At 35.0% G+C, this 26,073-nt stretch overlaps 3 protein-coding genes across 7 annotated transcripts in view; all 3 read left to right on the plus strand.

Annotated features, from left to right (window-relative positions):
• Nucleotides 1–5,454, plus strand: part of ABO6 (DEA(D/H)-box RNA helicase family protein) — a 36,070-nt gene extending 30,616 nt beyond the window's left edge. Inside the window, exons 15-19 of one of the 2 annotated variants that reach the window (XM_059594275.2) lie at nucleotides 1,239–1,547; nucleotides 1,642–1,701; nucleotides 4,066–4,218; nucleotides 4,313–4,423; nucleotides 4,517–5,454. In XM_059594275.2, the coding sequence (XP_059450258.1) occupies nucleotides 1,239–1,547; nucleotides 1,642–1,701; nucleotides 4,066–4,218; nucleotides 4,313–4,423; nucleotides 4,517–4,978 (1,095 nt within the window). In that variant the 3' untranslated portion in view covers nucleotides 4,979–5,454. Of the gene's footprint in view, nucleotides 1–1,238; nucleotides 1,553–1,641; nucleotides 1,702–4,065; nucleotides 4,219–4,312; nucleotides 4,424–4,516 lie in introns of those variants that run through there. The other variant, XM_059594285.2, reaches the window with a different exon arrangement.
• Nucleotides 5,455–6,543: 1,089 nt separating this feature from the next.
• On the plus strand, nucleotides 6,544–11,035 carry LOC132168031 (protein FAR1-RELATED SEQUENCE 5). 4 transcript variants are annotated; one of them, XR_009438749.2, is made up of 5 exons: nucleotides 6,544–6,674; nucleotides 7,621–9,619; nucleotides 9,906–9,984; nucleotides 10,075–10,163; nucleotides 10,721–11,035. XR_009438749.2 is itself a non-coding variant. In XM_059579098.2 (3 exons), exons 2-3 carry the CDS (start codon nucleotides 7,663–7,665, stop codon nucleotides 10,732–10,734), a joined length of 1,971 nt encoding a protein of 656 aa, XP_059435081.2. In that variant the 5' UTR covers nucleotides 6,544–6,674; nucleotides 7,621–7,662; the 3' UTR covers nucleotides 10,735–11,035. The 4 variants fall into 4 exon arrangements, 1 of the variants encoding a protein (XP_059435081.2); XR_015911417.1 differs by having other exon boundaries at nucleotides 10,075–10,128; XR_009438750.2 differs by lacking the exon at nucleotides 10,075–10,163.
• Nucleotides 11,036–13,054: 2,019 nt separating this feature from the next.
• Nucleotides 13,055–25,980, plus strand: NOL (NYC1-like protein). The gene is made up of 13 exons (XM_059593878.2): nucleotides 13,055–13,361; nucleotides 14,999–15,067; nucleotides 16,495–16,556; nucleotides 16,692–16,778; nucleotides 17,721–17,788; nucleotides 17,868–17,916; nucleotides 17,988–18,073; nucleotides 19,564–19,621; nucleotides 21,321–21,371; nucleotides 23,578–23,628; nucleotides 23,733–23,774; nucleotides 25,560–25,670; nucleotides 25,849–25,980. Exons 1-13 carry the CDS (start codon nucleotides 13,082–13,084, stop codon nucleotides 25,894–25,896), a joined length of 1,062 nt encoding a protein of 353 aa, XP_059449861.2. The 5' UTR covers nucleotides 13,055–13,081; the 3' UTR covers nucleotides 25,897–25,980.
• The last annotated feature ends 93 nt before the right edge of the window (nucleotides 25,981–26,073 follow it).

Genomic DNA, 26,073 nt, shown 5'->3' on the forward strand with positions numbered 1-26,073 from the left:
GGATGATGCATATTGAAATGTTCTCATTGTTTTCTTGTCATTTCCTTTTGTAAATTAGATAGTTACATTGGAACCAACCTGTCATATTGCTGGGTGTGTCCCCGCTTCCTCCAAAAATACAAGGCTATGCTTTTGAACAAGGGAGGTCTCTTGTATACTCCCTGTGTACTTGGGTTGCGCCCCTCTGCGCTTTTAATATATAAACTTATCAAAAAAAAACAAAGTAGGTCAAGCAGGAGGAAGTTTATGTTAAACCACTACTTGTCCTAAAAGCTTAAGCTGATAGGAAGTAATGAATTTAATCTTTTAATTTTAACATTGCCCCTCTTGTATGGGCTTGAACTCTCCCTAAATAGGTAAGGTCTAACACGCGAAGCATTTAATTGAAATGGGAGGTGAATGACAAAGACATGGGTCAAACTCAGGACCTCTATTATAATACCATGTTAAACCACACTTGTCCCAAGGCTTAAGCTAATCGGAAGAGATGAATTTAATTATTTAACTAATATTCTATAAGTATATGAGTCTGTTAGTTGAAAAGAATATCTTTACATGCTATTATAATCTCAAATTGGTCCTCTTCTTTTTATTTGGTAGGAAACTTGCCATTTAGCTGATTATGCTTGAAATTTGAGCTCAACTTACTATTCATTTGTGTCATTTGACTCGTATAGTTGGGGCTTCTTTACCTGCTCACTCAACTCCTCTAATTCCCAGTTGGAACTCTTAATCAGTGCATTTATGAGCAGAACCTCCTGAAAGAATGGAAGAAATGTTTACTCCTTATTACTAACTGAGTGATAATTTGTACAAGTTTGTACTCTTTTATGCCAAGCAAGCCCATTGAGTCCAGTTAGCCTTACCAATCAACTTTAGGCATGAAAAATATTAGCCACATTATTTTGAAGTCATAAATTTCATAGATAATAATTTAATTTTTTTTCTTTTTCCCCTGGTTGTTCAGAGAATTTTTTTTCATCTGGTCTGAAAGTTCCTATGAGCTTCACATTACATATTTTATCTATTTCATACTGGAATCAATTGAAACATGCCACTCTACTGTCCTTAAGTGTCCTGTTCATATTGTCCTAGATGATTACAATGCTAGTGAAAGCTTTACTCCTTGAATTTTCTCAATGTTCATGAATTATTACTTTGATGTATCCATTGTCATGACACATTTTGATTGTGGAGAAAACATATTAACTGATTGTTGCTCTACCTCTCTGATTCAGTTAGCAGGGACAGCAAAGTCTAGATTTTCTGCAAAAGATTACAGTGATCATATGGCTCTGGTTCGTGCGTATGAAGGATGGAAAGATGCAGAAAGAGAAGGATCTGCATACGAGTATTGCTGGAGGAATTTCCTCTCTGCCCAAACACTTCAGGCTATCCATTCTCTTCGGAAGCAGTTTAGCTTCATTTTGAGAGATTCTGGCTTGGTGGATGCAGATGCAAGCAATAACAACAGACTAAGTCACAACCAGTCATTGGTTCGTGCAATTATATGTTCTGGCCTCTTCCCTGGCATAGCATCTGTAGTGGTAAGGTATCTACTTGGAAATGTACTTTCAATTTTTAATTTTAAAGTCATTAGTATAGTAGTTGACATTTACTGTTTTCTTACTCTATGTGCAGCACAGAGAGACGTCCATGTCTTTCAAAACGATGGATGATGGCCAGGTTTTACTCTATGCGGTAAGTGTAAAAATGTCAGAGCCTTACCAAAACAAAATTATTTTTTTGGTTAGAATATATGGAAAATACATATATTTTTTATTAGGTTGATACGAAAATATTCTCTATTTAATGGTTGATTGAAATCAAACCTTGGAGATTTGATTACCATACTTGTATTTACTCACCTACCCTAGGGACCTTTGTATTGTAAACAATTAAGTTAATGTGAATATAATGGAGCCCTAGGAGTCATTCATAGTAGTGGACGTAGTTGTCTAACACCGAACCACCTATAAATTCCTTGTGTTCTTTTCTCTTTCTTGCCTCCGTTATAATTCCCATTTTTATATTTCCCCACAAATTTCTATATTGTATCGGAACAGAGATTCTGAGTTCGAATTCCGTATTTGTTATTCATCTGCCATTTCAATTAAATATTGCGCGTGTTGGACCTCACTTAGTAAGGAAGAGTTTGACCCACACGTAAGGGAGAATGTTAGAATATAAATTAAATGATTAAATTCACAACACAAAGACCCCTCTTGGGCGGTTGCTGGTTAGGGTGACCCGGATCCAATACACGGGAAGCATGTGAGCTGGCCCACTTGGGCGGTTGACAGGTCGGCTGACCCGGCTACATCCTGTGCGTGTAGGAGCATACTTGGGTGGTTATTGGATCCGACTTGAGCTGGGCCCACTTGGGCCGGATTTGTGCATGATGCGCATGGCTGACCTACTTGGGTTGGTTATGAGATCCGTCAAACCGGATCTGATCTGCGCGTGTACGAACATGGAAGGCGCGTGAACATCAACGAAGGCGCATGCTGGCGCTTGAAGCGAGTGAACGAATGGAAGGGACTGTACGAGGCTTGTGAAAGTGTGTGAGGGCGCATGGGATGATGGACATAAACTTTAGGCAGCGTGCCGCTTTACAAGTTGGTTTGGTCTGATTTCGGTGGGGTTGGGTAGATCGGCTTCTAAGCTTCCCATACATGTGCTGCACAGTGTGATATAACGCCTAGAAGGCTAAGATCCAAGAAGAGTAGTGGACAAACAGGCCGTTAGGAACTCCGGAGGAGTCACGTCCGTGAAGAAGACTAGAAAAATTGGAAGAGAAAGTTGGAGCCCGCAGGAAGAGGCTTTGATATTATGTTAAATCATCAATTATCCCTTCCTATCAGCTTATACTATTGGGATAAATAGTGATTTAACAGTTTTTAGGATATAAAATGTAGCTGAGTTTAGGTGAACTTTGAATTGATATGCTTAGTTGCTTTAAAATCTGGTCCAACTACAATGATGAAATTATATCCCTATAAAGAACTACTGATATACATCTAATTTAGCTAGACGCCAGTTTTGACACTAACAAAATGTGAACAGCAGCATGAAGCTGCTTGCCATGGTTGGCACGATTCCACAACACACAGTATGAAACACACTGGATGATACAATACGTGGGCGTTGCTGATATGTATTGGTTCTTGATTAGAAATTACAATTTACAATGCACATAGTATGAAGACAGTACATGTGTAGTCTTGATTTGTAATGACAATATTTAATTGAGTTTGTTATAAAACTGTACGTATTTGTTACTATTATTGCTCAGATTTTTGGATTCTACAATCCCTTTTGCTTAATTTTTGCCTCCTTTACAAAAATGATAAACAAGAAAATCTCTCTCAAGGGTGTATATTTCTGCAACTGTAGCCTGACCATTTGTGTAAGTACATCGGAATAATTTGCCTCCATATATTTATATTGCTGCATATGCTAGGTTCACATGCATCCTTTTGGTTTTGTGTCGGTGCATATAATAAAAATGCCTTTACGTAGAATTTGATTAAGACTATCAATTTAAACGATTGTGTTGGTACTAGAATGGCCTTTTGTCATTCACTGTTACAGCACCAATTTATTGTAATCTTGTGTAGATTTCATTCCTTTATTTACTTATATCCATTTGCAAACATATATACTCTGATGTAGACACAGGCATGCATGCATTTACAAGCATGCGTGCATATGCACCTGCATGCGCACATGTACGCGTACATGCTGTGAGAGATCCCCTGCTTTTTGCAATATTTCTCTCTAAAACTTCTCTGGATTTTCAATGCACGTGGGAATTCAAGGATATTCTCCAATATCTATCTACACACATTACGGGTTTTGATTGCCTAGTGAGTAATTGTTGGGTAGCGAAAGCTCTAAATATATAGTGACGAAAAAAAAATCTTTTAAAAAAAACAAATTTTTTTTCTTTCTTAAATATACATTTCTGCTAATTCAGTTGTTTGGATAGAATAGTTATCTTATTGTGCTAAAAATTCTATGGTATCAAGCAATTATTTGATGTTTGCAATGGTTCTGCTTCAGAATTCTGTCAATGCTCGTTACCAGACAATTTCTTATCCTTGGCTAGTCTTTGGTGAAAAAGTGAAGGTGAATACAGTTTTCATACGCGATTCCACTGGCGTGTCTGATTCAATACTGATCCTTTTTGGTGGTGCTCTCAGCAAAGGTGTACAGGTAATTCACCTGTTGACATATCTATAATACCTTTCGTTCTGTCAAAGGAATTTGAGTCTGGGATTTTATTATTAGTGATTTCCCTTTTTTCCAGGCTGGGCATTTGAAAATGTTACAAGGGTATGTCGACTTTTTCATGGATCCTAATTTGGCAGAATGTTACTCGAAGCTCAAGGAAGAACTTGATAGGCTTGTACAGAAGAAGGTTAGGAAACCAGAGTTTTTGTTATGTTGGATTTTGCTATATTGCTTCCTGCCCTACACGTAATCTACCTAATATGCCCTTGTTATGATGCAGCTTGAAGATCCTAGCCTTGACATGCATAAGGAGGGGAAGTACCTTATGCTTGCGGTACAAGAGCTTGTGTCAGGGGACCAATGTGAAGGGAGATTTGTATTTGGCCGTGAAAGCAAGAAGCCTAAGGAGTCCAATGACAGCAGGTTCACAAAAGATGGAACAAACCCCAAGAGCTTGCTACAAACACTGTTGATGAGAGCAGGGCACTCTCCTCCTAAATACAAAACCAAGCACCTTAAGACAAACGAGTTTAGGGCTCTGGTGGAGTTCAAGGGAATGCAATTCGTAGGGAAACCCAAGAAAAACAAGCAGCTTGCAGAGAGGGATGCTGCTATAGAGGCATTGGCCTGGTTGACTCACACTTCTGACAACAGAAGGGACGAAGACGATAACTCTCCGCCCGATGTCACTGACAACATGTTGAAACTTCTTGGAAAACGGAGGAGATCAAAGCGCCGATAACTCCCTGCCTGATGTCACTGACAACATGTTGAAACTTCTTGGAAAATGGAGAAGATCAAAGCGCCGCTCCAGTTGATTATATTTGAGCTGTTGCCTACAACCATTTTTTCTCATGGCCTCCTGCAGTGAATGAATTTGTTAGCATTAATGCAGTTGCTGGCCTTTTTGCATGAAATTATGGAGGCAGGTGTTCTTCCTCATTACTCATTAGTATATTATAACAATTTGCATCCGGTTGAGGAGTTGAAATGTGATTCTCCCAATGAGATATAATACCCATGTACTGGTAGAGTGGGATGGCGAGGTTGTAAAATTTGGGATTTTTTTTCCCTTTTTTTTATTTTTTTATTTTTTTATTTTTGGCTTGGAAGGGGAATTTTGAGATGGTGAAAATACAGTTCATTTGTCAATTTTTGCAATTACTTAGCCACTTGTAGTCAGAGAAATTGAATGGCATTAATTTATTTAAATTTATGATTTATTTGTAATTACAAATTTTCTTGTTATATGCAGGAAATGATATGTTGAACTCATTGTTTCTTCATACGATCATAATTGGACCCAAATGATTTCAAATTTTAAAATATGGTTGAAAAAATAATTTTAAAGGTAAAAAAGACATGGTACCAAAAATTCAGACTGAAATGATAGGTAGTGAGTTTAGGTTCTTCAATATAAAAGTCCATGATTATTAATTTATTACCACGCAAAAGTGAATAATAAATTTGGAGAAATGCTCATCTACAATTCACTCATATGGTAGCTTGAAAATTGAAGGAATGATTATGCATATTTAAAAGACGAGTAATGCTATTTAATAGACTTTTGTACGGGTCCCCAAAGGATAACTCAATTGGCTATGAACTACGCCTCTTGAAGCGGAAGTTATTAGTTCGAATCCTCTCTTTTCCTTCCCTTGTGTGGACATGTCAAAATATATATATGCGTCAGCTTTTGTATGGATGATGTGGTAATAAAAAATAGTAACTGTGTCAGAATTTGTGAAAAGAAAAAAAAAAAAAAAACCAATAATTTAAGAGCTGACATTTATTGTTACATTATTTATTTGTGTGATGGAATATACTAAATAGACTGTTCAAAAAAAGAATATACTAAATAGAATTACTCATAAAAAATTATAAATGATTCTTAATTGGATTGATTTGTTCAATTACTGTTTACTCCAAAAGTTCAAGCTATGGAGTTTAACACGCTAAAATTTAACTAAAATGGTGTGTTGAAAATTTAATGAAATGTGGGTAAATTTATCCTTAAAGCATAAGTTTATATAAACTAATGAATTTAATTAATATTTTAACAAAGCTTGTCTTAAATTAGAAGATTTCATACAAAATATTTTATTGCTTATGGGTACATGTAATCTCTTCCCAGAAATTTATCAACTAGGATGGAACAATAATATATAATATTTATCAAGAATTAAAAATAAATAAAAAGAGAAAAGAAGAATAATTTTAGCATAAATTAAATAAAAATAGGTATTATTCTAGTTAATGAATAATGATAATAGAGCAACGGATAATTACCATTACCACAATCGTGAAGGAAGCCCTAAAAGAACACCTTTCACATTCTCTACTGTGACACAACAAGAAACAGAGCAGCTTCCCCCTCCCTCCACGGCAGAATACCCGCCGGATTTTTGCTTAGGGTTTCTTCAGCTTTCGCCTTCCTGGTACAAAACTTCTCCATTTTTATGATTTTTGTAATATCACAGAAATCTCCTTGCTTGTAATTTCATAATTACGATTTTTATGATTTTTGCTTCTATTATCATTGCTCTTCTCCCTTTTTTATTTTTATTTTCTGATGAAAGTCGGTGCTTTTTTGGGTATACACTTGAATAAGCTAAACTGTTGACCTTTAATCATGCTTTCAAATAAATAAATTTTTTTTTTTCCTTCCTTTACACCGAAAACAGTTTGTTAATCACAACTTCCTAAACAGGTTTTCGAACGGAATGCAATAGAAAAACAGTGGAGGTTTTTGAGAATTGTTTTTGGAGGACGTACAACAGAACATGCCCTTGAACTCTGCATTCATTTTCATATGGCCCTTCCTTAATGAATAAGTGAAGGAGACAAAAATTAAACTTGATTTGCTGAGAAATTACTCAAAATTATGGCCGGGTGGCCGATGATTGTTATTCTGCTGCGTGTGCTACATTCCACTTCACTTAATGCTGGCTAAGCTGAATTCACATGAATATCATTAATCTGCAACTTATAAACTGTCTGAACCCACTGAAACATTAATGTAGGTGGCTTTTTTCTTTCCGGGTCAGCGTAAAGTGGGTGGCTTGGCTGCTCAGGGAAGTAGCCTGGGCAATTAGTTATTTATCCTTGTACATAAAGGATTTTTATTTTTATTTTTTTATAATTTGATAGTGTTTCTTAGTGGGTGCAAATAGTTATTTAAAATCTATCTTTTTATTGTTTGTGCCCAATATGGTGTGATTGTTGTTATGGATAGTGGTCCCATATGTTTTTATTGCTAAGGATAGATAATTGTTCTTTCAACGGTTACATGTCAATATGGTTATCACTTTTTTTTTTCTTCTAATTATTATGTAATATTATTTAGACATATATTGTTTTTCATTTAATGTTTGTTATCAACAGAAATATACATTTACACCAAAAAAGAAGGCATATCGTTGCGTTATGGGCGATTCCTCTCAAAATATGAATACCCAAACAGATTGGACCCCTCAAGTTGGTATGGAATTTAATACCCTAGAGGATGCATGGAAGCATTGGGAAAATTATGGAAAGCAAATGGGTTTTGGTGTGAGGAAGAAATTTATAAATAAAAGTAAGAGAGATGGAAAAGTAACAACAAGAGGATTTGTTTGTTCTAAAGAAGGTGCTCGAAGACTAGACAAGCGGGATCTTAACTGTCGTCATCGAGATGAAACAAGGACTAATTGTTTTGTACGGATGTTTGTTTCATTAGTACGAGAGACTGAGAAGTACAAGGTTTATGATTTTGTAGCAGAACATAATCATTTTCTTCATCTTTCAGAAACTCCTTATATGATGAAGTCGCATCAACAAATACCTGAAGTACAAGCCTTTGCAATTAATTTGGCATGTGCTTCTAGAGTCACCCCTCCTAAGGCAAGCCATGCGTCGATGAGTAGAGAGACTGGCGGGAGATGCATTGATCTTGATCAAACAAACACTCTTCGAACAAAACGGCAGAGAAAATTGATATATGGTGAAGCTGGTTGGTTATTGAAGTACTTTCAAGAACAATTGACTAAAGATCCATCCTTCAAATATGCAATACAATTAGATAGTGAAGAACAAATAACTAATATTTTTTGGGTTGATGCTAAAATGATCACCGACTATTTCTATTTTGGTGATGTTCTGACTTTTGACACTACATATGGCACTAATAAAGATTTGAGACCCCTAGTTGTGTTTACCGGTTTTAATCACCATAGGGGGGTAGTGATTTTTGGGGCTGCACTTCTATATGATGAAACGGTAGAGTCATATAAATGGCTTTTTGAAAGTTTCTTAGGAGCGCACGAGGGTAAAAAGCCTCGATCGATCTTCACAAATGAAGATGTTGCAATAGAGAAGGCGTTAACTGAGGTGATGCCGGGCACATGGCATGGATTATGTACTTGGCACATACTGCAAAATGTTATCAAGCATGTAGGGAATTTGATGAAGGATGGTTCCTTTTTTCTTCGAGACTTCAAAGATTGTATGTTTGAGTATGAGGATGAAACTGAATTTGAAAATGCTTGGGACAAAATGATTCAAACGTATAACGGTGAGCATCTTAGTTGGTTGGATGGTATATACAAATTGAAGACAAAATGGGCCAAGTGTCATGTGAAGAGGGCATTTACTTTGGGAGTGGGAAGTACTCAACTCAATGAAAGCTTGAGTGGGGACTTGAAAGCGTACCTAAAATCAGATTTGGATGTGGTCCGATTTTTTGAACATTTTGAGAGAGTGGTAGAGCAAAAGCGACATAAGGAATTGAAGACTGAATTTAATGCTAGGCAAAAATTGCCTACATTGAGCTTGAAAAATTCCCCCGTGTTGAAGCAGGCAGCACAAACATATACACCTGTGATATTTAAAATATTTCAAGATGAGTATGATTATGCATCAGCAGCGGTAATAAAATATCGCAATGAGAGTCAGCTAATGCATGAATATATTGTTGTACTTCTTAATGAAGAGAGAGAGTATAAAGTACTTTGCGACCAAAAGAATAAGATAATCTCATGTAGTTGCAAGAAGTTCGAAACATTTGGGATTTTGTGTTGCCATGCTCTGAAAGTTTTTGACTTGCTTGATATAAAGACGATTCCTGATATGTACATTTTGAAAAGATGGACAAGAGATGCGAAGAGTGAATGCTTGTTAGATGGTAAGATAAGGAATGTGGAAGAGGATATTAATTTGAATGTGACACAAAGATATAGAAGATTGTGTACCAGGCTGGTGAGATTAGCTACTGAAGCAGCCGACACAGAAGATACATATGCTTTGGTAGCGAGGGCAATAGAAGAAATGAAAAAGCAAGTGAAAGATATTGCAACAAAAAGTTCGAGTGCTACTCTTGGTGATCAAGCTCACATGTCATTGGCAGGTAGCAATGAAATTACGAATTATGCCCAATCCATTGAATTTTTACCAGTAAACTTACACCATTTTACTCTTCTAATAAGTTTTTTTCTGTGTTTTTTTATGTGATTGTTGTGATAATTTAGAGACAATTTGATAAAAGTACATTTACCCTCGTCTATTCAAGCACCAAATAATGTTTACATAGTAGTTAGGTACAAATATAAATTCCTACTTGAAAAAATAATACATAAATAAATATTACATGATGTATTAGGTTGACATGTCATATGGTATGTATTTGTTTTTAGGGAATTGATGGATTCAATCATACACCGATACCCTGTGCTGATAGCGCAAATACTAATATGAATCTCAGGAAATTTCTCGGTAAGTAAAAAAACTTATGAATATAAATAAACTCTTTAGCATTTTCTTAATGATTTGAAAAATTAACTTTAATTTTGGGAACATGGTCAGGACATTGAAAGTATAGAGGCTGTGTTGTGGTCTCTAAGCATACTTTCCTCTCAGGCATGTCCCACAATTCTCATCAGTTCCATTAAAAAGTAATCTCAGTAATTCAACTACTACTTCTTTTGGTTTTTGCATAATTTCAGTTTCTATTTCAATGTCTGTCCAGTATGTTGATGCTTTGATGAATATTGTTTAAATTATTGTTCGAAGTGGTATTTCTCGTCTACTTTTTGGTAACAGAGGTTCTTTTCTTGTTAACCTATGGTTTTTAAATATATTCACAGCATAAATTGTTGTTTGAAATACCAGTGTTATGATCTTTATCATTTAGACTGCATATTTTCCTACTTGTTATTTTCGTAATATCTTTACAACAAAGCGATTCACCCTTATGGATTGCCTGCTATCAGGTATTGAAGGTTCCTTCTCATGTTAATTCATGTACGCTGAGAGAGGAACCATTCAATTTGCTTGTTTTGCCTTAGAATGTGATCAAGAGAGTAAAATTATTTCATGACATGTATATTTTAATCCTTTGTGATTTGAAGCACCTGAACATTTTATTCAAGTATTTGCTTAAAATGATATGATTAAGCTGCACAGAGGTTCACATTCTAGAAAATGCTCATATTCACTTTGTTGTGAGCAGAACCAGATATTTGAACTTTGTGAATAGAGCCAAAGAAGCCCAGAGAAGAAGCAGAGAAGCCCAAGGCCATAAAAGATATGCATCAAAAAAATCTTTTGGGATGACAAGGCTGTAAAATTTTGGTTCCCCCTTCTCCCCCCGCCCCCCTTTTTCTTTTCTTGCTTGGAGAGGGGTTTTGAGATGGTGAAAATACAGTTCTGTTAATATTTGCAATTACTTAGCTAGATGTAGTCATAGAAATTGAAAGACACTGATTTCTGTAAATTAACCTAAATTCAGAGACAGGAGAATGATAAGTCATGAGTTTAGATTTTATTTTTTAATTTTTATTTTATTTTATATGAAAGTGAATGATCATTACCACACAAAAATGAAAAGAAACTGTGGAGAAATGCTTTTTCTACTAGGACAAAATTTTTCTCCAAACCAGTATGGAGAAAATATCTGCCAACCCATGTAAAATAGTGCCAAGTGTCTATAAACATTTAAAATATACATTAAATTCTTAATCTCATTAATAATAGTTTACTAACTTAGATTAAATTTAATGTGTCTTTTAAATGTTTATAGACTCTTGACATTATTTTGTATGGGTTGGATGATATTTCCTTCAAACTAGTTTGAGAAAAATTTTTGTCCTTTTTTACTATTTACTCATGACCTAAGTAGTCAAGGCAGCTTGAAAATTGAAGGAACAACCGAACAATTATGCATGTTTAAACTAAATTTAAGAGATCTTTCTTGACACAAATGACATGAAATAAAAAGATCGAAAATGGGTTATTGAGTGAAAGTTGAAGGAAATGCATATTCTGGTACAATTGGAAGTGATTTTTTTATTTTAAACAAGTGATAGGAGGCTAACATGTCAAAAGCTGTAAAAGAGTTGTAAAATAATTGAAAGTCTTAACATTTTCCTGAATTAATTGATTAATTCATAAATACCTATAAACTTTTGGGAAAAATGCAAATTCAATTTTTGTGGTTTACCTAATTTGCAATTAGCTTTCCGTGATATCAAAATAAACTCAAAGGTCCTTAAAGTATGTCAGAAAAATAATTTAGTCTCTACAGTTAAGTTTCATTCACGGACTTAAACAGATTCTATAGCATGAATTGTTGATGTGGCAAATTGTTGGCTGTTCATTACAAATCATCAATCATTATTGAGAGAATTGCACTTTGCAGTATGCTACGTATAGTAGAGGATTGCACCTTTGCCAAGTTCTTCAACTCTTTATATTATTATTTAGGGAAAAATATAAAAAAGCCATCCAAACTATTAGCCGTTTTTGATTTAGCCCCCTAATGTTTCAAAAGTGATAAAGTAACCCCCAAAACTACCAAACTATTGCATTTTGGCCATTTCGTTAGTCAAAACCGTCAGTTTGGACGAAAACTGAAAAATGACGTCATTTTGTTGGGGGGCTACTTTATTACTTTCTGAACATTAGGGGGCTAAAATGAAAACGACTGGTAGTTTGGGAAGCCTTTTTATATTTTTTCCATTTTTTTTTTTTCTTCATAAAAGGGCATTGTAGTAACTTACTCATAATAAAACGACATTGTTTTGCAGTTTCCGTCCAAACTTACGGTTTTGACTAACAGAGTGGCCAAAATGCAATAGTTTGGTAGTTTGGGGGGCTACTTTATCACTTTTGGAACATTAAGAAGTTAAATAGAAAACGGTTAGTAGTTTGAGAGGCTTTTTTATATTTTTCCCTATTATTTACTAACTGAAAAAGTGAACATATTCAAATTATGCTACTCAAGTGTTCTTACATTTTCCTTAGCTCGTTGCAAATAATTTTTAAAAATATTGAGATGATAAAATCTAAATAAATTAGCTGAAAAATTATAATTAAAATTTAAAAAATTTTACTATAAAAATTTTGCCTTCAAAACCGAAGGAGATTTTTTAAGTGACTGAATATTTAAAAATAAAATCATTTTTCAGTAAATAGAGATTCCAATAATTTTGCACTGTTAGCAATTCAGATAGTAAATATAAGAATTTTTTTATAGCCCTAATTGTTTGAATAAGTCTTGGATAACCTACTCATTTGTTGAGATAGGTTGACTTTATAAGAACTTTTTCACATTTTCTAATAATCTAAACAAAAATTTGAAGTTGTTGTGGATCAAAATCCATTATTATTTGGCTATCGGAATTTTATAAAAATTAAATTCAAACAATAAAAAATAAAAATTAAATTTATACATATTTCGGCAAAAAAAGAAAAAAGATTTTATTTTTTATTTTTATTTTTTATTTTATTAAAAAAAAAAAAAAAAAAAAAAACCACCTTGATGTAATAGTGTGAAGCTTTTATCCGTTTGAGCGTTTGGCTTCTTTAATCAATGGCGATTACTTCTTCCCTTTACTCCAGTTCCCCATCCCTCTCTCTTCTCTCCCCCAAAATCCACCACTCCTTCCTCTTTCCTTTCTCTCAACCACACCTCCCCATTCGTAAATTTGACCGTTATACCTTTTCGACCGTTGGTTCCCGCCACAATCTCCACCTCAGTTTAAGGCCATGTGCTGTGAATTTAAAATCTCAGACTATAAAGGCCGAAGCCTCTGTAAACAGAGAGCCCATGGTTCCTCCTTACAACGTTCTGATAACTGGGTCGACCAAAGGTCAGATTTTGAACTTCTAAGTCTCTCTTTAGTTTGAGCTTTTAATGGTTTTTGAGGTTCTGCTTTCCTAATTTAATGCTGTTCTTTGAGTTTTGATGTGGGTTTCTTGAATGTGTTTCTGGGTTTTATTTATTTTGGCTGTTTTTTGGTATTCAATAGTACAATTTAATTGTTAGTGTTATTTAGTTTCTGGGGGTTGATAATTTGGTGTAAATGTTAGATAGGTTGTGTCAATACGACAATACTACTGATTAATGTTTAACATGATATTCAACATCATAGAAGCCCTGCATAGGTCGTGGAACGATATGAGATGTGTTTCGGTTGGTAGAAGCTGGAGGAAAAGAAAGCAAAGAGATATTTAAACTCTTAAGAGTTTTCTTAAAGCAAAATTATGTAAAACTGTCTTTGAGAAGTGGGTATACCTTAAAGCAATATATGGTATGATTAGTATTAGGGTATATTGTAATTGTTAAAGTATTGATTAAATAATTAAATTTACATCTTCCTATTAGCTTAAGCTTTTGAGACAAGTGGTGATTTAACATGGTATCAGAGCTAAAAGTCCTGAGTTTGAACCTTGACTCCATTATTCACTCCCTATTTTAATTAAAATATTATACGTATTGAGCCTCACCTATTAAAAGGAAGTTCGAGCTCACACGTGAGGATGCGTGTTACTAATTATTAAATAATTAAATTACCACATCCTATCAACTTAAGCTTTTAGGACAAGTGATGATTTAACAGTAATATCTTTTATTCAATTGGGTAAGGAATGAAAATAAATGGGCACAAGGATTGGTGTTGAGGAATGAGGACAAGATAGCAAGTTCCTTGGTTTTGGTTGAAATTCAAGGGTATGGATTTAATTATATAGCGATCTATCTGGTGCCTTAAGCTTCCAAGAGACAGAACTAAAAGCAGCAGGGTTCTTCAGAATTTATATTGCTGAATAAATCAGCTTCTATATTACATGATGGAGCAAATATTCTGACTTTATATCTGAGTAATGACTTAGGATGGAGGTCTGTTTGATGAGAGTAAGTGTTGGTTTTGATGAAAATTTTCAGGACAGAGCTACAAGCTTTCATGGTATATCATCTGTTAAACTTATCATAATTGAGTGAAAATACAGCACAATTTTTCTTTGTTTTATCTTTGTGATTTCTGTTATAAGTGAATACCGATGCATCTGTGTGTGTGTTTTACATGTGTGTCTGTCAAATGCATTGATTTTGGAGTTAAGAGAACACAACAGAAATGGTCATATCTTTTTTTTTGGAAAATTCTTCCATTTGAAGGGAAGTATTCTTGGAATGTATGTTGCTACAATGCCATATTTTTTAGTAAAGGCTTCAAATTAAATGACTCTTTCGTCTATATAATTGGTTGTAAATATGTCATAGAATTCCATGTAATAGGTGTTTTGTATGTGTGGGTGTGTGTGTGAGAGAGAGAGATTACTTTACTTTTGAGGAATTCCCTTGGTATTGTTTCCATTGGTTTAGAGAACTATCAACATATATTGCTCATAAAGTTGAAAGTTAAATTCTAAAGTAGATTCTATTCTCTCTTCCTCCTCATGTCTTTATTTTCCAGATTTTTTACTTGCCCCTTTTTTTAAATAAATTCAGGAATAGGTTATGCGTTGGCTAAAGAGTTTCTGAAAGCAGGTGACAATGTCATAATTTGCTCAAGAACAGGTAATGAATTACTTGGTGTGCCTCTACTAAATTCTTCCTATTGTATAATTTAGTTGCCTCAAGGTCAAAACTATTTGGTCAAATGCAACTGTTTCTCACACAATTAATTTTACCAATAGTTTTTCTTCCCATCGGAGCCAACTTGTTGCTGTCAAAACTATACATATAGAGTAACTTTTGGAGGATCAGTAATTTATTGATCATTGGGGGTATTAAGACTTATTGGAGATATAATGATGGGGCATAGAAAACTCGCTTCCAATTTAACATTTATGAGTAATTTGGGAAAAATCTGTTAGAGGCACCGAAAACACTTTATTAAATATGTAACTTGTGAACTCTCAAGAAGCTCTCATGTTTGAATATTAATTTTTCTTATAGTCTATTGGATATTGAATGAATATGTATTCTACCTTGTAGGAAGTTGACATATATTGACACACACATACATTGTTTAGCATTACTCCGGAGTCGTGCATAGCAGTCCTCAAATACTCCAAGTTAATATCCCTACCTTTTAGTGCAATTTGAACACTGAAACGGGCAGCGTCCAAACGGGTTATGAGGCTTGTTTGGACAAGGCTAGGGTTTCATGCCTTGAACCCTAGCGGCATCTGTACCTGTATCAAACCCATTTGCAAATGGCCTTCTCAGGAGCTTCTAATAAAGCTTTTCATTCGGACCCCAACGAACGCCTTTGTGAACAAGGCTCTCGGGGGCTCCAAATAAAGCATCTCGTCTGGACCCTATTGAACACAGTTGTAGACGAGGGTCTCAGGGCTTTAGATAAACTTACTCGTGCAGACTTGTGTGAACACTATTCCGAACGAGCTTCTCTATGGCTCTCTAATTTTCAGTTCTTAAGAGACTTGTCTGGACAGATGCGAACACGTTTCCAAATGAGTGTCTCGGTGGTTCCTTATAATACTGGTCGTCTTGGCGTTAGAAGACGAGTTTCTGATCCTTTGTACTTCACAACTTTGACGGATTTTGACAATTAATCCTAATTACAAACCTACCACACCAAGTGTTACTTACATGCACTTGTTTTGAACACCAAATCGGCCAATAAAAAACCTAACAATTTACTGCAAAAAAAAAAAAGCAACTTGCATTCTGGAAATTTGTGAATTATTTGAGAATTTTGTTTTTATGCTTCCAAATTCAATTTCTACACATTCCGCTATCTCTTTATCTCATTTGTTCTAACACTAGAACCTTATTCTTTTCTTAATAAAGACATTCTCTTATCCTTTTCGTATTAGATCATCATTCTATTAACCTGTTTTGCTTTTCCTGGTGAATTAAGTCCCATCGTATGATATGAACAGGTGAAGCTTTGACTTGAATGGTTATTTTGAGCTTGTGATTCAATTACCAAATGACTGCTGTTTGTAGTTGCATAACTTTTTTTTTTTTTTTGACAGCTGAACGGGTTGAATCTGCTGTTCAGGGCCTGAGAGAAGAATTTGGGGAGCAGCATGTGTGGGTACCTCCACAGGGACTTCTGAAAATTTTCTTCTGTTTTTGCTACCACTGTCATTTTTTTCTTAATGGTTTCTCCCTGGCTTAAGCTGTTGTTTTACTTCATGCTGCTGATTCTGAATCACTCCTTTCTTCACAGGGTACTAAATGTGATGTTAAAGACGGACAGGATGTGAAGGATTTAGTTGCATTTGCACAAAGAGAACTGAAATACATTGATATATGGGTATTAATGCTAGATCTTTTCCTCTTTGTTACTCTATTTGCTTAATGTTAAATTCCAGTTATTTCTCTTAAGCTGGATAAAATCATGGGTTAGTTGTTCTTGCTGATTATAAATTCGTGCTTGGTGTTAAAAGTGATTTTTAGCTGGATATTTATGGGTTTACCGGATGGTTTGAGATTTATGACGTATTATTATATAATGATGCATGCTTCTATCTATGGGTATAGGATTACTTGCTGAATGACATGAAGTTAGCCTGAACAGTCTTTTGAACAGTTAGAGGAGCATAAATCTTTCGAATAATCATGAAGAACTAAAAGATGATAAGTCATAGTCTAGCAAAATAATTGGTGAAGAAATAATTCTTCAGCTAGTGGTCCTCTGTATATGCTCTGTTTTTCATGGTATTGAGTGGGATTGCATTTTTTTTTTCTTCTTTCTCTTAGGAATCTCACAGTCATGGATTAGGTGTGTGTTTGATTATGTGTTTATATACCTGTTGGGCCTCTCCACCTACAAACTTAAGCTTTTGGGTTGAATGCTTTAACATGGTATTAAAGCTCGGTTTGTTTGTTCTTGGATTCCATGTCAAAGGCCTGTTTATCTTTGTTTTCATTTTGATTGGGTAATTGGACGAATTTGTCTCTGTTTGGAATGTTAGTGTATCTACAACTCTTGATTGCCTGTGTGCTTTATATGGGCTAATGTATTTTGTTAGGCCTCTTGAACCACTAGTTTAGCATTTGGTTTAGATGCTTTAAAACTTTCAGTTTTGCCCATTTTGGATCGATGCTAAGATTCAAATTGAAAACCCACTTGTTAATGAGTTCATCCAAAATTGCTCTTTTTCTTTTTCTGTTATTGTTTTTTAACTTTTGATGTGCTACTTTGAGCAGATTTAGTTGTGTGTTTACGACTTACCCTATGTTGAGAATGATGCAGATTAATAACGCAGGATCAAATGCATATAGCTATAAACCACTGGCAGAAGCTTCAGATGAAGATCTTATGTGAGCTTCCGTACACTTTTCTATCCCCTGTTAATGGCCAGCTTCTGAGTTATTTATAATATGGACTCTTTCTGTGCAGTGAAGTTGTAACTACAAACACCCTTGGTTTGATGATATGTTGCCGAGAGGTATAATTGTTTTTTCTTAAGTGGCCTGTCGAAGATATATTGTCACATGTGTATGTTGACTGATCCTTCAGGCAATAAAGATGATGTTAAACCAGCATCGAGGGGGTCATATTTTCAACATTGATGGGGCTGGTTCAGATGGAAGACCAACACCTAGGTACCCTTTTAGCTTACTTCAGTGTTGCTCTCTAAACCAGCTAAAAAAATTTGGTTGCTATTTTGTCTTTCTCATGCTGCTGCTTACCTTTTGCAGCCTATTAGTTTGGTTAGACAATGCACATAATATGATGGTCCTACTAATCTAATGATGCCCTTTTTTTTTTTTTTTTTTTTCCCGGGGGGTGGGTGATATATGGAATAGTTAAAAATATCACAGTAAAGAACAAGGAGGGGTGATATATGATATGTAATTTGATTTATTTTGTTTACAGATCCTCTATAAGACTTGTTAAAACCTGCACCTTGGCATTTAAGTAGGTGTTGGTGGTTGCCAAGTTGATATGGTGAGTTGGTGTCCCCAGTACAGACTTAATATCCATCTAGGTCCTGTAATTACCATTGTTAACGTTCATATTGGCTATTGGTTTTCTAGGGATTTGACCATCATTTCTAGTGGGAAAGTTGTCTCTTGTCAGTGTGACTGTGATGTGTAGCACTACATTTTTCCATTTATGTACTAATCTTTGATACATGGCATTTGTAAACAGGTATGTCCCCCAGAAAGCAGAAACATATAGTACATTTCCGCTGATCCAAATATATATATGAAGCTTCAGCTCATGTTCATTAAAGGGTTTTCTTTGATTCAATGAAAATGGAAAAGAAAGAATTTCTTAGTTGTTTACATGCTGGGAAAAAATTGTGGGGAAAAGTAAGGTGAAATGGAAGAAACACACTTTTGGCTTCCCTTTTTCCTCTAGTATCATTCTGTTGCCTCTTTTATTGATTTAGTGGTTGTTCAGCTGTCGAAATAACACTTTTTTTAGAATAGAAAGAGGTAAAATGGCCAAAAAATTAAAATCTTGGGATTCTTACTTTTCCTCTTAAACAGTAAGAAAACTAAGTCTCTCCGTGGCACCACTATGCGACTTCAATTTGCCTTCAACATCACCAGTACCCAGCATCTTCTGACAACACTGTCAGCTCCATGCTGCTTCCATAAATTCCTTCAGTCACCTCACCAACTGCTCTCCACCACTCAGCCATTGGCACTGGCGTCTCCCCACCTTGCTTACATTACCACCTAAGCCACTATAAGTGCCTTACGGGTGCTTTCAACTGAAATATCTTTATGTTATATCATTGAAGCGTAATATTTACGGTGACAGACATGGTTCACCTGTTGGTGTTGTTTCTGGACTGGCTTTTTTCAAGAATGCTTTAACTGTATTTTCTTGGATAAATCATATCTCTCTTCATCTTTTGATCTTTCCATTCATGCTATTACAGTGCCTCTATAGCATTCATGTGATTCAGTACCACTATAATTAAATACTGCATTTTTAATAATGAACAATAAAAGCTGTATTGTGTTCCCTGATCTCTTATGTAAATGCTAGTTGTCATGAAGTTTATGTTATTCTATCGACATGCTGTTCAAATCAAACAGCTGGGTGATGGCTATTTCTTTCTTGTTCATTTGAGTAGATTTGCTGCATATGGAGCCACAAAACGAAGTGTGGTGCATTTAACAAAATCATTACAGGTATATGGTCAACTTGTTTTGCAAAGCCAGGATATTGATTTACAGTAAAAGTCACATGCTGTCCATGCATTGACTTACTAATGGAATCTGTTTCCTAACTACTTAATTAGTTTAGATGCTGAACCTTGACTGTTTGGGCTTTAGTCAGTTTTGCGCCCCTTTACCATATTGGGATTCCACATTTGATGCAACTCATCTAGGAGTCTATTACGACATTAATCAGCTTGATCATGTGATGAGAAATTATCACTTTTTCATGCATTTTTCAGAAATGGGAACTGTTGTTGTTCCTGAGAAGTTATTAAGTATTTTTGGGCTCACCTACAATTGGTTTTGTATCATGAACATCTTTGGGGTATAGGGTTCAACATTTTTGCTGTTTATTTTATATCTTGATATAGAATTTTAGGAACAAAAAGCCATTGTTATACCCAATAATTTGGGACTAAGGTTTTGTTGTGTACCTGTGTGTGTGTGTGTGTGTGTGTTTTTTTTTTCCTCTAAAGGTGGGAGTGGTGAAGGCAACCCTGAAAAAGGTATACTCTAGTGACCAAGAAGGGTTGCCTAATCTTCGTTTATCAAATACTATAATTACTCGATGGTGTGGCTGAGAGAAAGATTTCGAAGTTTAAGTTGATTTATATGCTTGCTTATAATATCCATTTTATAGGAGCTTTTTTTATTTTTTATTTTACTTATTTATTTCACAACTTTAATTCCTCATATAGGACCCCACCAAGTGTCTCACCACTTGAGAGATCTTTGAGTTGGTCTCCTATGATCATTTACTTCTCTATATCGCTAGTTAGGCTCTCAATCTCAGTGCCCTAGACTGAAATGATCTATCTGTAACCTAAAAGTGAGAAGGATAGCTTAGAGGTATCTCCTTGCTCTTCTCTGCTTTAACAACATATCTCAGAATGTTCTGAGCAGTATTCTAGAAGAGGAGTGCTACACGTCTCAAATTTTTCTCCCAAAAGTTAGTTACCAAATGATGTGTCACCATCTCATGAGATTTATTATTTTGGGAAGTGTGTCACCAACTTATGGGATGGTGACACATCATTTGGGAACTAACTTTTTGGAAGAAAATTTGGGATGTGTAGCATGTCTCCTTCTAGAAACATCTGTGATGCAAGTTATTCTTGGCAGGATGGGATATTTATGCTCCAAATTGATGAAAAGTGTATAGTAGGGATAAATTTAATTTTTACGTTCTTATGAAGTAGTGGTGTGCATCGGAGGTGGCAAAATCATGAATAGGCTTTCCTCTGACAAATGTCGCAATGACCTCTGACTCTTTTTCAACGAGGTCATTTCCTTCTAGCCTCCACCTGCACCTACGAAATGTTGGAGGCAGAGTCGGGCGGAAGAGTTGAAAGGGTTTTGATCGTCTTCATTTGAGATGAAGACCCCTTGTCTTTAGATCCTCGCCTGACCTTGTCCTCCGCACACTAAATCGACAAGAGAAGAAGAACAACTCATACAATATAAGCACATACAATTGTGAGAATACATTATAAAGTCAATTTGCACTTTCTCCTTTCTCTCTTCTTCTATTATCTCCTCACTATCTCTATGTTTGTTTAAGAACATGCAGATCAATTTGAGTGTCTTTCTGAATGCTTACACTGCTTTGTACAGAACTAATTAAATTATTTTGCTAATTCTTTGCTATATGGATCTTGATCTTTCACAGGCTGAGCTGCGGATGCAAGATGTTAAAAACGTGTTAGTGCATAATTTATCGGTATGGTTTACCATGCCCATGTAATAACTTATCTTTAACTTCTATATGCAGAACATTATTAGTCAGAGAACACTTGCAACTGATAGTTTATTATTGTGAAAATTTAGTCTAGGGCAGTTTAACTTGTCTATTAATTGGTTCTTTTGAGTTAAACATCATAGTTCAGAAGCGCTACTACAATGTCATAGATACACAGCATGTCAGCACTTGGTGTTTTATTAAACTTTTCTAGTTTTTTGAAAAAGATGTTAATATTTTACAAATGTATCATGTACTCAACTAGGATAAATTTGATACTGGTCACCTTTAGTGCACTTAGCTGGGAACTATCTTGTTAGGCTATCCTTCATTTTGAGCAATTATCTGAAAATAGTTCCACTCTTTGGTAGGAAAAAAAAAAAAAAACTCCAGAAACTCATCTAAATGCCTATCAGACAATGAAGACTAAGCTGGTGCCTGACAAGTAACGTCAGTCTTGAGTATGACACCAATTAAGTAAATTGTTCTCATTCATTATCAAATTATTTTCAACAAATAAATTAATGATTGTACACTATGTCACAGAAGGACATATTCTCAACTCTATCAAATTATTGAATAATAATAATAATAATAATAATAATAATAATAATAATAATAATAATACACTGCTTGCAAGTCACTACTATGCGGTAAAGTTGTCTGCAGAGACCTCTTGTTACTGGGCCACCTCAAATTAGATTTGGACTTGCAGATGCTTAGGTCATGAAGACCGTATAGATGTTATTATTTGCAATTTTATGTATTCATAGATCTTACTCAAAACTTCAAAGATTAATGTATAGTTTTAATAGCTATGAGGGCGTATTGTGTGAAGTCCATTGATTAATGAATAATGTATTGCTCTTCTAGGAACCCTTTGCTATTATCACAAAAGATTTAACTGTAGAATATTAAATTAAATTATTAAATTGACAATTTTCAATCAGTTTAAGCTTTTGGGATAATTGGTTAATGAACACAGTTTCAAAGTAGGGGTAAATTATAAGTCAGGATTTGAACTTAAGAACTTTATTCTTATACCATGTTAAATTACCAATTGTTTTTAAAGTTTAAGCTAATAAAAAATAGTAAAATTAAACATTTAATTAATATTCTAACATTCCTTTTCACGTGTGGGCTTAAATTCCTCTTCAACAAGTGAGGCTCAACACATTGAATATTTAACTGAAATGGGAGGATAAACTGTGGAGTTAGGTTTCAAACTTAGAATATTTGTATTGAATCTTGAATACTATATTACATCTCCAGTTATCCCAATTTTATTTATAAAAAAAAAAAAAAAAATCAGTTATCCCAAATTTTTAAGCTGATTAGGAAATAGTGAATTTAATTATTTCATTAATATTCTAATTCTAATCACATCCGCAACATACTATAGAAGTCAGGCAGAGGAAGGATTTAAGCTGTAGTTGCTTATGTGAGTTTTTAGATGAATAAGAGATTTCACTTATGTGAGTTACAGGAGTGATTTACTGAAACACATGAAGGTTTGATTTTTTGAAACTGGATTCAATTGTGAGACTTGGACTTAGTGCAGTTGATAGGTGATGCCTAAAGGAGATGATTCAATGAGTGCTGAGGCTAGTACTTTTCTCATGAATGAGAGAAGTATGGGAAAACAATAAAGGTTGAAAATAGAAGAAGCATCCAAATATATTTGGTTTATCACTACATCTTCTGGCTGGTGATGGCTTGTAATGTGATTTCTCTTTTCGGCTCTCACTATTGTAGATCTAAGTAATTGGACTAGCACATGGTTCCTTTATTTTTTGGTTTTGAGAGTAACCTTCTGTTTGATAATTATCTAAAGATATTGTAAGATTATCCTCATTAAAAGTTGCACATGCTAGGCTAGAAGTCGACTTCTCACACCCATAAACATTCTCAATATTGATTGTTGGCTTCATTTTCGGGTCTGTTACACCCGCCTAGAGACTATTCGTTTATATCCTTTGCTTATGCTTTGATTCATGGGTATATGTAATTACCTTTCTTTCCCCCATTTTACTCTTCCTTAAATATCTTCATGATTTATAGAGTGGTACCAATAAACTTGCCAGCTTTTTGTTCCATGGTTCCAAGGCAATGTCATCCAAGGTCCTTAGCCTTGACACATTTCAATTTACTTTTTCTCAGTCCTTATTCTTTTCTTTGGGTGTTGCAGCCAGGAATGGTCACAACTGATCTTCTTATGTCTGGTGCAACCACAAAGCAGGTTTGAATGAGCATATTATACAATATATATATATATATAAGTCGTTTTTATCTCTGTTCTGCTGTCCTTTTGGTCCTCAAAATTAATCATTTCCTTTATTGCAGGCCAAGTTTTTCATTAATGTTTTGGCAGAACCAGCTGAAGTGGTAAGCTTGATCTATGTATCTCTGTTATGATTAATAGATTATTGATGTGTTTTACGGTCATTAACAAGCCATTGCTCATTAATGGTCAATAAGTTTCTGTGATTGACAAAAGATATCTTTCAATTACACAGTCAAATTGATGGTATAGGTAGAGAATTGGAGAAGTCAATCAGATCCTCTGTGATTATGGTCTATGCTTATGTGAGTTTGTAGATTACATGCTATGCACATTTATGTATTCACATGAAGCATGCTTACATAAATTTAGTACAAACTACAAAATAAAATACTTAATAGTATAGCTGCTCTAAAATTTGATTAATTAAATAATCTGCCAGAACTTTAAGAAATATTAAAGAGACCCACAAACATGAAATCAAAGCTTGCTGGCTGCATCACAGACGATAGCAAATCTGGCCTAAAAAACATGGAAAAGAAAAAGAGGAGAAAGAGAGGAAAGGAGAGAGGTGAGGGAGTGGGTGCCGGGGAGGAGTCAGGAGCGAAGGGAAGGACACTTCCCTCCTTGGGGGCCACCAAAAGGAGGGGGGAAGGGACTTCTCTAAAGGCGCGAGGGGAGAGCCTCTCTCTCTCTCTCTAACAAGGTGGAGAGAGAAGCTGCTGGTTCTTATTTTTGGTCCCTCTTGAATGGTCCAAAGAAACAAATCTTTTCTTCTCTCTTGATAGCTGATTTATGTACTGGAGCTACTTATTTCCCTTAAACCAGCCCAAAATTGTGAACCTATGTTTGTTTTAATAAAACTGTTTCTAGTTGAATATAGAATTTTCTGTTGTTTAATTTAAATCTGGAAAATGATCTTGAGAACTTCCTTTTGTTTGGCACATAGAAAATCAGTACTCATGACCACACCCAAAACAACTCAAAGGTAGAAACTTCTTATCCCTTGGCCAAAAACTCCCAAAAAACCCCACAATTTCCACAAACTCAATTCAAAATATACAACCAATCCAACTCAAATTACCAAATTTAACTGATTCAAAACCAATTACACCAATCAAGTCCAAAAAACAAAAGTGAGTGCAAGGACCTACGAGTCTCGGTCTAGCACTAGAAGATACTCTGGCTCAACAGGTCAGTCTTGAAGCTGCTCTTTTTCTCTGGCATGGCCGGTACAGTAATGCTGGATTCAGAGATGAAGTGCATGGTACGGAGGAGCATGACATAGACATTGGGACCTATTGTTGCGTGCCCTAGGCCAGATAATTTATGTCGTGGGTGGCCATCAATGGTTGGTAGGTGTAATGCTTGTGGAGTTGAGATGGCCGTTAGTTGTATTTGTATTTTTGAATTTTGGGGCCGTTGATATGCTGGCCATAAGTAGAGGGCCATGAGAGAGGATCGGTCAAAAGTGGGAAAGAGAATGATTTTTTTTTTTGGTAAAGTTAAGGGCAGAAAATGATTCCTGCGTTGTGGAAGCATGTCATTTTATACCTATTAAGGTTAGTTTTCCTTTCACTCAGAAAACATTTTCTGTTTCACTCAATACCAAAAATTAATGAAAAGATCTTACATTGAAACAAATAGCTTTTAGATTTTTAGTCATTTCGACCCTAAACTATAAGATTCTGCATCAACCGCTCTATGCCACATTCTGTTGCTTACTATGGTTTTTTGGTTCACCACACCCACTTCCCCTCCAAAAATTAAAAAAAAAAAAAAAAAAACATAAAAACAAAAAAGGAATATACATATGTAAATGTATGTAGATCTACTGAATTTTTTGCTTTCTTCTTTTCTTTATCCTTCTCTGGTGTGGGATTTCACAGGTTGCAGAATACCTTGTTCCAAACATCAGATCAATTCCTGTCAATGGATCAACGAAGCCCACATATATTCGTTTCCTCACTGGGATAAAAGCCTATTCACAGATATTCTCAGTTAAGAAGTGAAAAAGTTGTCTACCTTATTTTCCTTTGACAAAAAACATATACACTAAAATTCTATTCCTTTCTCTCTTTTTCCAAGAATATATTCCTAAATTTGTATCATGTGAATATGAAAACTTCGTTTGCTGGTCACCCAATTCCAATCCTTTCTATTTGCTTTATTATACAGAGATTTGCTTTTGGTGCCAGAAGAAACAGATATTTGCTTGAAGATTGAAAAGGTCCAGAGGTGGAATTCGTTTGTTTATTGTTATGTAAATTACTTTTTGTTGTAATATTATTTCTTAATCATTTCCAATTCTTTGCTATAAGCCAAGTCCTTTGTATAGATCAGTTTGTTTGTTGACCTTGACTGCTCTTATTTGCAGTTTGTTTGATGATTTTACAATATGTT

Source organism: Corylus avellana, chromosome 2 (assembly GCF_965113065.1).
Source record: "Corylus avellana chromosome 2, dhCorAvel1.hap1.2, whole genome shotgun sequence".
In the NCBI taxonomy this organism is placed as follows: Eukaryota; Viridiplantae; Streptophyta; class Magnoliopsida; order Fagales; family Betulaceae; genus Corylus; species Corylus avellana.

Coding starts and splice junctions, on each gene's coding strand:
- LOC132168031 (XM_059579098.2), top strand. CDS start 7,663: ATGGGCGATTCCTCTCAAAATATGAATACCCAAACAGATTGGACCCCT.
- NOL (XM_059593878.2), top strand. CDS start 13,082: ATGGCGATTACTTCTTCCCTTTACTCCAGTTCCCCATCCCTCTCTCTT. Junction 16,779..17,720: donor TGAAATACATTGATATATGG/GTATTAATGCTA, acceptor AGAATGATGCAG/ATTAATAACGCAGGATCAAA. Junction 19,622..21,320: donor ATTTAACAAAATCATTACAG/GTATATGGTCAA, acceptor GATCTTTCACAG/GCTGAGCTGCGGATGCAAGA.